Source organism: Hydra vulgaris, chromosome 15, assembly GCF_038396675.1.
Source record: "Hydra vulgaris chromosome 15, alternate assembly HydraT2T_AEP".
Lineage (NCBI taxonomy): Eukaryota > Metazoa > Cnidaria > Hydrozoa > Anthoathecata > Hydridae > Hydra > Hydra vulgaris.
Genome location: NC_088934.1, coordinates 3,230,726 through 3,244,454, shown reverse-complemented (window position 1 = coordinate 3,244,454; position 13,729 = coordinate 3,230,726). Strand labels below are relative to the sequence as shown.

The following is a 13,729-nucleotide window of genomic DNA, read 5'->3' as shown; positions in this document are numbered from 1 at the left end:
GCCAGGGACAAACTGTCCCTTTCATCCCCCCCCCCTCTTGACAGCCCTGGTTACTTATATTCTGTAAAACTAGTATTCAGAAAAATTTAACTGAAAAACCAAAAGGAAAGAAAAATAAGTATGTAAATTGAAGTCAATTACTAATTATAACAAATCCATATACTAGTTAAATTAGTATATGAACTTGTTCTAATTAGTACTTTACTTCAATACACATACTTATTTTTTATATTATTTATTATATAAGTGTTTGTTCTAATTATTAGAACAAAAAGCAAACACATATATAAAAAATAATATCTTTGTTTATTGCACAACAGGCAACATCAGATTTTGTGATGACTGTGACTTCTGTATGAAGTAGTTTTTTTGTTAAGTAACACAAAAAAAACTGTTTGGGAAAATATTTAGACAGAATAAAAAAATTAAGGTCATCAGGATTTTAATAAATTGTAAATTTTTGTGTCCGGGTACACTAACCTTTTATTTAGATCTTCGTTTACATATTTCTAAAGCTAATTGCATTAGGTATTGTAAAGAATAACCAAATTAATTATGTTGGCTCAAATGAGCTATAATAACACTAGCCTATAACAAAATAACAAAATACATAAAGTATATATATAGTGTAATACAAAACATATATGTATACATAAATCGCATTAACACAACATTCACCCTCCTCTTAAAAGTGTTCAAGGGTATTTATAAGTTAAGTTTTTCTGGTGCTTTAGAAGTTCGTGAAGATCTACGAGGCATAGTGTTAATTTGTTCTATAGGATTCACTTTGTTTTCTAGTCCCTTTTTGGAGATTAAAGGAGTTTCATTACTATCAATTAGGGGTTGGGTGATCGATGGTTGTTACTTCTAAATTGTTGTTTGATGTCTGTATTATAGGAGTTGTTCCAATGGGAGCCAGCTGTTTAGTAGACACTGTTGTCTCATGACCATTAGGAAATCTCACATGAGCATAATGAGGATTTGCTTCGATGAGTTGAACCTCATTCACTAAATCTTTATATTTACTTTGCATCGCATTTCTTCTTATAACTACAGGTCACGGGTTGACAAGCCATGAAGGAATTGAGGACCCAGATGATGATCTTCGTTGAAAATTGAAAAGACGTTCATGTGGACTACAGTTAGTAGAAGTACATAATAGGGATCTTGTAGCATGAAGTGCATCAGGTAGAACTCTTTTCCATGATGATATAGGCAGATTTCGAGATTTAAGAGTGAGTAATATTGATTTCCAAATAATTCCATTGTATCTTTCAACTTGCCCATTTCCAGTCGGGTTGTAAGGGGTTGTTCTGCTAGTTGCAATCCCTTTTGATAAGAACCAGTGCTTTAATTCAGAAGATATTAATGAGGATCCACGATCAGAATGAACATAACTAGGCATACCAAACATAGAAAAAAGATCAGCTAAACAGTTTATTATTGTCTGAGTTGTCATATCTTTTACAGGATAAGCAAAAGGAAAACGTGAGTATTCGTCTACAATTGTTAGCATATATTGTTCAGGGAAGAAGGTAATGGACCTTTGAAGTCAATAGATATACGTTCGAATGGCTGGGTTGCTTTAATTAGGTGCACATCATTTGGGCGATAGTACTTGGGTTTTATTTCTTTGCATATTCTACAATCTTTACATATTTGTTTTACATCTTCTACTGAATAAGGGAGGTTTTTTGATCGAATAAAATGATGGAGGCGAGTAACACCAGGATGGCAAAGTGCAACATGCAAATCATATAATGATTCTGAACTTATTTCTGCACATCTAATACGAGTAAATGTATCTGGACCACTATTACATTGGCCAGGGCGATAGTGGATATCATAAGAATATGGAGACAAGGCTATTCTCCAACGCATTATTTTATCATTCTTTATTTTACTGCTTGATTTATAATCATACATAAATGCCACAGATCGTTGGTCAGTGATGAGAATAAAATTTCGACCCAAAAGAAAATGGCGCCAATGATTTATGGCTTCGACTATCGCTTGAGCTTCTTTCTCCATTGATGAATAGTATTGTTCACTCCCTTGAAGGGTTCGTGAATGGAAGGCAACAGGCCTTCCATCTTGGTTAAGCGTGGCGGATATGGCAAAATCAGAAGCATCAGTCTCTACAGTAAAAGGTATATTCTCATCAATGGTTTGCATGGAAGATTGAACAAGCTCATTTTTTAATGTTTCAAAAGCTGATATTTGCTGCTGATTGAGTGGGAATTGGGTAACAGAGTTCAAAGGTCTAATTTTATCTGAAAACTTTCTTATCCATTTTGCATAGTATGAGAACATTCCAATAATACGCTGTAAAGACTTTGCATTATCAGGTGGAGGTAATTTAATGAGAGGAGCAAGTCTCTGAGGATCTGGTTTCAAGGACCCATAAGATATACGGTAACCTAAAAAATCTAAGGTCTCAGTTGAAAATACACACTTCTCTTCATTAAATGTAATCCCAGCATCAATAGCAGCTAATCTGAATTTAAGTAGATTTTCATCATGTTCTTTCTGACTATTACCACATATTGTAATGTTATCAATGAAAGGAAAGCAGTCAGTTAGTTTATATGTTCTAACAAAGTTATCTATTTTGTGTTGAAAACATGCAGATCCATTGGTAACTCCAAAAGGCATTCTAGTATATTGCCACAACTTATTGTCAGCTTCAAAGGCAGTATATGGTCGATCTTTTTTTGATAAAGGTATTTGGTAGTATGCTGAGCGAAGATCGAGAGTACTATAAATTTTGTATTTGGAAATTATGCTTACAATCGTTTCAATCTTAGGTAGAGGATATGCGTCCAATTGAGTATACTTATTAATAGTTTCAGAATAATCAACAACCATACGACGTTTAGTCTTTTCATTTACTACTAGGAACTGGGCACGCAAAGGTGAATTACTAGGCTCTATTGTTCCTGCTTGGACCAGGCGATGGATTTCAGATTTAATAAATTCTTTATCTCTTTGAGAATAATTTCTAGATCTAGTGGCAATCGGTCGACAATCTTTCGTGAGATTAGCAAACAATTCATCAGGTTCAGTGTTCATTGTTGTTAAAGCTGCGAATGTTATGGGTGGTCTTTTCCCACCATACTTAATGGTAATACTTTCATGCAACTCTTGAAAATCTGTGCCAAGAATAACATCTATACATAAGTTATCTAGCACATGCAACTTGACTTTGTTATAGATTTTGTTTTGAAGAGTTATTGAAACATAGCAATATCCATCTGATTTTGCTGATAAAGAAGCTGATGCCATTCCGATTACACTCTGTTCATAAATAACATCTAGATTGAGTAGGGCCACTAGTTTATTATTAATGAAACTTTTATTTGTACTCCCACTATCAATTAAAGCTTTTGCTTTATACTTATCATTAATAATGATGTTATGACAGACTCTGAAAGGAGAGTTTGCCGAAGCTGATATGGTGGCACAGAAGTAATCATCATCAATTTTAGGAACGGCAGCAGAAACACTAAATTATCTGCAAAGTTTCTCAAAATGACCAACTTTTTTACATTTGTGACAGATAGCTTCACAAGCAGGACATTTAGTACGTGGATGTCTGATATTTCCACAAAACCAACACAGTTGTTTTGATTTTACTATAGCAGCTAAGTGATTATCAGTCATGGATTGATTTTGCAAAGATGATTTGATTTCCTGAATAGAGGCAGAGATAGGTATAGTTGGTTGTGAGTATAAGTTTGAATTTTGTTGGGCGACGTCTAAAGATCTAGCTTGGTCAAAGGCTGATGAAAGGTCTTATGTTTTGTTTTCTAGTAAGCGTTGACGTATAACATTGGAGAGTAAGCCATTTATAAACGCATCGCGAATCATTTCAGATTTATATTGTTCAGCACTTACAGCAGTGAACTTACAGTCCTTAGACAATTTTTTAAGTTCATTTAGAAATTGATCTATTGATTCACTCGGTTTTTGCTTCCGTGTTGATAAAATGTGTCTGGCAAATATTTCATTCTTTGGTTTTAAGTAGATAGACTCGAGAATACTTGTTGCTTGTTCAAAATCATCACACTCTAATATGAATTCATAGACATTAGGTTCAATATGGTTTATTAGAAGATTAAGCTTAATGGAGTTATCATCAACTGTACTTACAAAATTGTAAAATGTTCTTAACCAGTGGTTGTATGTTTTTTCTGCATCTGTTGAGTTCGGATCTATACCAAGCCTATCAGGTTTCATGAATCGCTCCATCTTTCTTTGATTTCATAATAATATTAGCTCTTTTGATTGTAAAGAATAACCAAATTAATTATGTTGGCTCAAAAGAGCTATAATAATACTAGCTTATAACAAAATAACAAAATACATAAAGTATATATATATAGTGTAATACAAAACATATATGTATACATAAATCGCATTAACACAACAGGTATTAATAATTATTAATAATTTATACAACAAACCATTAGTTTCTTATCAAGTTGTAGCAATCTTGACATTTCCAAAATTTATCTTTGTTTTCAAAAGCAATATTGTTGATTTTTTTGCATTTCTTATGAAACCAATGGTTACAAGTATAACATCGAGCCATTTGCCTACAAATAAAAATAAGCCTTTTTAATATAGCTAATTTTTTTAACCTAACTGGTATGCTAATGCTGGTCTTTATTATTTTTTCCACACACTCCATATTTCTGATATATATATATATATATATATATATATATATATATATATATATATATATATATATATATATATATATATATATATATATATATATATATATATATATATATATATATATATATATATATATATATATATATATATATATATATATATATATATATATATATATATCAGAAATATGGAGTGTGTGGAAAAAATAATAAAGACCATATATATATATATATATATATATATATATATATATATATATATATATATATATATATATATATATATATATATCAGAAATATGGAGTGTGTGGAAAAAATAATAAAGACCATATATATATATATATATATATATATATATATATATATATATATATATATATATATATATATATATATATATATATATATATATATATATATATATATATATATATATAACGATATATATGTCGTTTTGATTTGAAAAAAAGATTTGCGTTTTTTGAATCTATTTATTTTGTGAATGTTATTAATTTTCAGATATCCAACTCTTAAGATGCTATCAAAATGTTTTTATTTATATCACCCAGAGTAAAGTAATTGTAGTCAAAAGTAATTGTAATACTGCTTCCAAATGACCCCTAAAAATTATTCTGGGCAAAAATAGAAATTTTAAGATTTTTTTTGAATAAAAAATGATGCTCTAACTTGGATTTCTTCATATTCCTGATTTGATTTGTAATTAGATTGTAGTGATTAGAGATTGGAAACAAAAAAATCCTAACTTAAAGGCCTGCCCAGCCCTTAACATGAGAGCAATAAGTTGATAAAATATTTTATCTACTATTTTTATCTAAATTTATATTCATCAATAAATTTTATATTTCATGCAATAATCTCTTATTTTTCGAAAATTATTACTATATTAGGTTTTAACCACTCTCAATTTGAGGGGGCTGCAAATTTTGCAGGGTCATAAAAAGTGAACACAAAGAGGTTATTGCATGAAATTTGAAATGTGTTGATGAATTTAAATTTAGATAAGAATAGTAAAGAAAATATTTTACCAACTCATTGCTCCCAGCAATGAGTTAATAAAATATTTTCAATCGAGGGCTGGGTGGGCCAAAAATTAAGGGTTCCAATCACAACAATTCTTTGCAAAACATTCTTATTTGAGATAAGCATGAACATACAAAAGTTTAAAGTTTGCACAATGTCTGTAAGTGCCAAAAGTCGAACATGTAGTACAAAACCTTCCAAATATTGTTCTATCTGACGGAATCCAAATCAACCTGCAAGAACAGTGCAGTTTTAATTTAAAATCCTTTGAAGAGCATCTAGGCTTGCATTATCTTTTTTAATTTTTTTTTGGTTAACTCACCTCCTAAAGGTGGAGAAGGCCACTACAGACGAGGAGGCTACTTTTTTGTGGTATAACCCTCTCTCAACTCTATAACTCCGAAACACAAACCTTGACGAACAAGGCTGCTGCACGGTGAAACGAGTTGAGTGCGGTACTACCAGGGACAAGGTGAGGATTGAACTCGGAACCTCTCACTTATGAAGCAAGCGCTCTACCACTACACCACTACCGCATATATTTACTGCATATTTGTAAGTGGAAAAGGAATTATTAAATTATTTATTAAGCAGGAAAGGGCTTTCTTTGATCAAACCAAATATCTTCTATTGGATACCTGTTTTGTGATAAGATAAATGCAATAAACGCTATTGAAAACAAACCACAATCAATACCACCATCTTGTTGCTGTACTGAGAGCACTTTTACTGTTATCTCATCTTTTTTGTACTTTAAAAGAGAACATATTTGTTTTTGTGTTTCAAGGCTTAAACACCTATGAAAGTTACTATCAAGCACATTTATTTCACCTTATGTACAACCATATGTACTGATGGCAAGCTAATGGTAATATCCATTATATATAACTTGTACAAATGGTAAAGAGCCAAGAACATCAAACTTTAATAATTGTCCCAATATGGGATCTTGAAGTCCATTTGCATATGGGTTAGCTTTCTTTAACATATCTTGGAAAAATTTGATAACTGTATCAGATAACATTTGATTTTTTGAAATGTCTTCAAAATCTTCTTGTGAAATCAAAGAATAATTTCTTTCAAATAAAACTGATTTTCCTGAATAATCATTTTTCAAAAAATGCTTCATTGTAAGAGAATTTGTTTGAAAAGTATCTTTACCAGTTATTTGATCTTTAGCAATAATTGATTCCTGTACTGGTGCTTACTGAGAGTTGCTTTTAAAATTTATTATAGAGGCTACCATCAACTTGTCCCCCCCCCCCTTCCCCACGATTTGAATAAATTTTTTTTTTAACAAAAGGTAAATTTACATAATCATGCATAACATTACCTGAACTTAATGGTAGACCTTTCTTGCTTGATAAAGCTTTCTGAGTATATTTCCATCTAGATGACATAGTTTTTCTGATGATTCATTAAAATCAAATGTTAAATTTTTTATGCTTGTTAACATTTCGCAGACTACAGAGGCCGTAGAGTTTCTCTTTCTTGTACTATCTTATTATGGATTTGTTGGTGTTTTACTGCAAATAGTGTCATTAATTAAGTTGAAACTAGTATGATTTATATGGTTACGTTTGAATATATTTGATTTACTTAACACAAAATCATTGGTGAATGTGTCAATATTTAAAAATGGAGAACTTCTATATAAAGATGATATAGACTCCCATCCCCATGTTAGTAGGTACTTTCTTTTATAACTGCTTTTCGCTGAAATATTCCTATCAAAACCATGGTGACAATCTAAAATTTTGTGAGCAACAGCCATGGGGTATGCCTGAATACTGAATAGCATAATCTTCCCATAGAAAATTATGATTTTTTGTTATCATTTCTATAAAAAATATTCATGGTTTTTGGAGTGTGACTAATTAATTTATTAAAAAATTATTTTAAAGCAACACAAACAAATTAAACACAGTATATTATCGCAACCTTAAAAAAACAAAACATTGTATTATATATATATATATATATATATATATATATATATATATATATATATATATATATATATATATATATATATATATATATATATAATAAAGCATTTTATTCAGCATTATAGATATATAATATATATAACTAGCTGGAGTTACCCGGCATTGCCCAGGCCAATATTTAAACTGGCTTACCTGATATCTGTACACAAAAATGGGCCCAAAAAATGGTCCCCCCTGACCCCGGGGTCAGGGGTATCCATTTTTGGGCCCCCCTGACCCCGGGAGTCGGGGTACGGGGTCAAAACCCAGCTAAGAACCTTCTCCCCCTCGAGGACTACCCCCATGCCAAATTTCATCGAGATCGGTCCGGCGGTTTGGATTTCTATAGAGAACAAACAAACAAACACACACACATTGTCCTTTATATATATTAAGATGCTGAATTTGGCATATATTCATTCAGCACAATTTATTTCATTAAAACCATTTAAAATGTTATGAACTCTTAGGGTTTTTGAAAACATTGAGTAAATTAAAAACAAATTATGACAAAATGAAAATAATTATCATATTTAATATTTTTAGTTATGATACAAAGTTAATCTTGCATTTAAATAAACTATTTTCTAAGTTAATCTTGCATTTAAATAAACTATATTATTCAATCCAAGTATTTTATGTTAGTCAAAAAAACATGTCACAAAATCTCTGCTTTTACATTGCAAACATTTGCGTAATGCAAAATGATTTGTTTCAAAACTAGGTATCAAAACTATAGTTTACCTGTTATTCCAAAGCCCTTGGTTACACTATAGACAACAAATCTTGTTGTAGTGGCCAACTCATATTTTTTCACACAGCTTAATGCTTCTTCAATTACAATAATAAAATATTTTTTTTTTCTTTTTATAAAAATTAAAAGTCAAATTGATCAGCATACTTTCAGTGAATATGAAAATAGACTAAAACAACTTGAATATTTCTTACAAAAAAAAGGCACATTAAATGATATTACAAAACTTTGTATAAAGTTTTGTGATATCATTTAAGAACTTTAAGTAAAGGACATCACAAAACTTTGTATAAAAAAGTTTAATAAGTGTGTTCAAGAACTTTAGGTAAAGAACTTTAGGTTTTGTCATCAAAATAAGAGAAGTGTATTATCAATAAAATGAATGTAAAACAACAATTATAAAACCACATTCAATATTTATTGAAAGACAGCTTCAACATTTATTGATTTGTTAAGTTTAATTTTTTAGGCTTAAAAAAAGCTTTTATTAAAGTACTAGGAGAAATAAGAAAAAAAATGGTCTCAGTAGCATATAAAGCTATATATTTTCGACTAAATTTAATTGAAGATTGAGGGAGAATAATAGAATTTTTTTTTTATAAATCGTTCCCAGTCGGCAAATTTAATTGTAAATGCGCATTAGAAACTCGTTTAAATACGTATCGACGTGGTGTGTATATTAGCCATTTTATTGTATCGAACACGCATTAAAAATACGCATTAGATGCGTATAAGAACAGGTATACAATACGACGCCTACTGAGTATCAAACTCGCATTTGAAACTCTTGTAAACACGTATAAAATACGATAACCAGAGAATATTCAATACAATATTTTCCTGGTATTACATGCGCATTTAAAACTCTCCAGAATACGCATTATTTACGAGTATTTGTTAGCCATTTTATCGTGTCAAACACGCATTAAAAATAGACATCAGATGCGTATAAAGACAGGTATACAATACGACGCCTACTGAGTATCAAACTCGCATTTAAACACGTATAAAACACGATAACCAGAGAATATTCAATACAATTTTATTAACTAATATGAATTCATAACATAATGATAATGACTAGCAGTAAGCAACCCGTAATACGGGTTATGAGTTATTAAATCATTAATACCAATAAAAACACATTAATAACTTGATATATTATCTAAAAAATTAAATACAAATTTATCTATAAATATTTTAACTTTGACTCCGTATCAGCAATGTCATTGCTTATAGGTAACGACATAAAGACCGCATTAACATCAGTTGAGTTCTTTTTAAAATCTGTCACAACTCAGGTACCAGAAAAGGAAAGTCAAGTAAAGCCTGCAAATACCTAAAAAAAGACATTTAAAAAAAAAATTACAATTTTTAATTACAAAAGTACTATTTGCATTTTATTGTTAGTAGAATTAGGATAAAAATAACAGAAAATATATGAACCTGTCATTTCGAAAAGGGCACAAGTCCATTTACTAAAACTTTTCAAAATCAACAAAAATATGATTTTTATTACAATAATGTCTAGGTTGCTAAAGAAATTAAACATAGAAGTAGATAAATAAAGAACGTATATAACTTATGTATTTTTTATTTTTTATAAAAAAAACATAAATCATACAGAAATTTTTAATTCAAACTTATAAACTAACTGCTAAAAGTTTTGGACTTATGTCCTTTTCGAAATGACAGGTTCATATATTCTGTCTACAGAATAATTGAAAAAGATTATAAAAAGGCTAGACAACACAATGTATACATTGTTACTATAGTAACACTGGCAAATAACACCACAATTTAATAAGATATTTTATTAACTTAAATACTTGGACTAAAAAGATTTTATTTATTACAATATTTGAACAATCAAGGGACAATTATAGTTAAACAATTTGAGCAACTATATCATAAAATAGTAAGCAACTCGTAAAATATTTCTTATAAATGGTCATTATCATTTGTGGTATTAAGAAATACGTAAGAGCTCAGTAATTACATAAGTTTTATTAAATCTCCCACTCATCTAAGAGAGAGAGAGAGAGAGAGAGAGAGAGAGAGAGAGAGAGAAAGTGTTTCCAAAGCAGCATGTTAACAAATGTAAAAAGCACGGAATAAATAGTAGTAACTGGTTTTATTATGTTACCAGTAAACAAAATTGGTTTTACCTTGATTAAAAGCTAAGTTCCAGCATTTCTTAATTAAGCTCCAGCTTCTCTCTAACTGTTGACAATGATTAATAGAGTAAATTTCACATCATACTAAATTTGCAAAATTAAAACCATGTTTCAACAGTTAGCTAACTAATCAAAAGATGACAAAGGGAAGACTAACTAAAAAAAAATGAAAAAAGGAACATAATTATGATAGAAATTATAAAAAAAAAAATTATTTAGATTTAAAAGTGTTAATTGTTACTATAAATAGTTAAACTCATACTTTACTTTGTTCTGAAGCGTCTAAAGTAAAATCAAATTAACAGACATTAACACTGTTTGACACTGAATTCTGTCAAGTAGGCCTTCTGCACGCCGAGTTACATTTCTTACATTTCAACAACGATTAATTTCATCCTGCCTAGATCTATTTTTTTCATTTGACAGCTATTTTCAAGTTGCCTTATAGCATTTTACATTAATAACTTTGTTGAGCCTAATACTATCTATTTCAATTTCACTGTTATCATTAAACATATTACTAGTAATCTTACTATTGTTACATTTGAATAAATGAACATAAAAGAATCTTACAAATTGTGATCTTTTCTAATCAAAGACTTTATTTAAACTTAAGATTTATTGAAATCCATATCTTTTTATATGTTTATATACATAAGTCGTTTATCAAAAATATCAAACAATATTTATTTACATCAATTATTTTTAATTTAACAAAGAATCTACAATGCACAAAATTATTTTTACCTTAATGAACAAAAATAATAATAATGCACAAACTTGTATAAAATATTGAAGCAATGTCAATCAGTATATTTTACTCTAAAGTAATTATATATATATATATATATATATATAATATATATATATATATATATATATATATATATATATATATACATATATATATATATATATATATATATATATATATATATATACATACATATATATATATATATATATATATATATATATATATATATAAATATACTGAAATATAGGCAGATTTAAGTTTATAAACTTTCGTGTCAACAAATTACAGTCAGTTTTCCATGTTAAATACACAAAATATATATCTAATATAATATATATCAAATATAAAATAAATCCAATATAAAATAAAACAAAATAGTAAACTTAGTCAAACCAGTATCACTTACACCGTGTGAAGTAACTAATAAACACTTCAGTTCTTTTCAATCACTCTAAAAAATAACTTTCAGCTCTTTCCAATAGTACTAAAAAATAAAACAAAACTTGCTTAGCTGAGTTGCCTAGTTTATAAGAATTTGAAAACAAATAAGTAAAAAACCAAGAACAAACAAACATTTATTTTTTAGAACTACTATATTTAAACAAATTAAATAAAACAAAGAAGAACGCCAATTCTCCTTAAAAGCTAAAAAAAATTTTCAGCTCAAATTTGCTTGCAGACTTTGCTTGTAAAATAAAATGTGAATAAGAAACACATTTAGAAAAGCCTAGAAAAAATTCATAAAAATTTACATACATTTGTTCTTTTATATCGCATAAATCCATCATATGATAAATCTGAAATGAAAAAATGTAACTGATAAGTAAATACAAAGATAAACATCAAATATGAATCAAAAATCAATATATCTGATAGAGATAAGATGTCATGATAAGAGAGTAGTAGTTTTTAAATATTGTTATTTCATGTTAGCTTTTAGAAAACAAATGTTGGTACTTCATGGTTCTAAAAATTCAAATGAGATATAAACAATGAGATATAAACAATGAGATATAAAAAATGAGATATAAACAAAATGTATATATGGCAAAATGATTTTTCTTGAGTGGCTTTTAGTGAATGATTAAAAGCAGTGAGTTTCAATAATAAAACCAATTATAATTTTTAACAATAGACACCAACATAAAGGTGAGCCAAATGTAACAACATTAGTAACATGAATAACAACTTTACGCAAAATCTTGCTCAACACGTTTGCCAAGTCGCACACTTTGAAAACATGGAAACAACATAATATAAACATATATAATAACTATAAAACACAATACATTTATTTAACTTTATATAACATATATAAACACCTCATATAATATTTATATACACAATAGATACATTTTATACTATTTTAATGACACATTTATAAAACAGTTACATAACACATATTACCACATACATATATTTATCAAAAACTTTTCAACTTTGAACATAATATAAACATATATGCAAACAATAAACATATATAACTTGAATTGCGCGAACAAAAAATTTAAAAATGATATGAAAAAATCTAAAAAGATTCATATATATATATTCATATATAAAAACATATATCTCGTAATAAAATATCAAATTATAATTATATTTAATTTAAATCAAATACTTATTGAATAAAGAGCAAAAAACAGATAGAAGAACTGCAATCCTTATAACAAAATTTAACGTTTAGCAACAATGAAATGTCAGTGTTGGCTCGAAATATTAATTTATTTTTCAAAATTTTTTAAAACAGTACAAAAAAAAGGTAATAGCATAACAGAAATGTTAATAAAATAATAATCAACATAATAAAATAAGCAAGGTACGAAATTATAGGATTTATAATATATTTGAATTATATTAATTTAGGACTTCATAAAACTAAATAAATTTAAAAGTAGTAATAAATATTTTTATGATAAAGTTTTAGTAACTTTTTTAGTACAAAAAAGTACTGTAACTGTATTGGAGATATGCGATACTGCTTTAGCAGAACGATATCTCTTCATACAACTTTTCATGTATTCCTGACTATTCTTTTTCATTCCAGACAAACTTTTTACTGAATTTCTCAAGAGAAAACTTTTTAATTTAAATTTTGCTTTCACAATTTCAGTTTAAGCATGCGCTTTAAAGCAAAAGTTTTCGTTTTTCCGTTTTATGTTGATATTTGATCAAAATCGGGTACGATATCGTATCCGATTTTGATCAAAATCGGGTACGATATCGTATCCGATTTTGATCAAATATTAAATAATACGTATTTTTGATAAATAAGTAGTATTGAACTCGAATTCGAAACTTAAAACTAAATGCGTATTTTTCTGGT

At 28.3% G+C, this 13,729-nt stretch overlaps 1 protein-coding gene and 1 long non-coding RNA gene across 2 annotated transcripts; both read right to left on the bottom strand.

Moving 5' to 3' along the window:
• Window positions 1-3,795: 3,795 nt before the first annotated feature.
• Window positions 3,796-4,251, bottom strand: LOC136091678 (uncharacterized). Its single transcript, XM_065819386.1, has one exon. It carries the CDS (start codon window positions 4,249-4,251, stop codon window positions 3,796-3,798), a length of 456 nt encoding a protein of 151 aa, XP_065675458.1.
• A 5,367-nt stretch (window positions 4,252-9,618) lies between these two features.
• LOC136092136 (uncharacterized) lies at window positions 9,619-13,524 on the bottom strand. Its single transcript, XR_010644223.1, has 4 exons — window positions 12,160-13,524; window positions 11,810-11,887; window positions 10,638-10,802; window positions 9,619-9,808 (listed from the first exon to the last, which is right to left on the bottom strand). It is a non-coding gene; the product is annotated as an uncharacterized LOC136092136 (long non-coding RNA).
• Window positions 13,525-13,729: the final 205 nt, after the last annotated feature.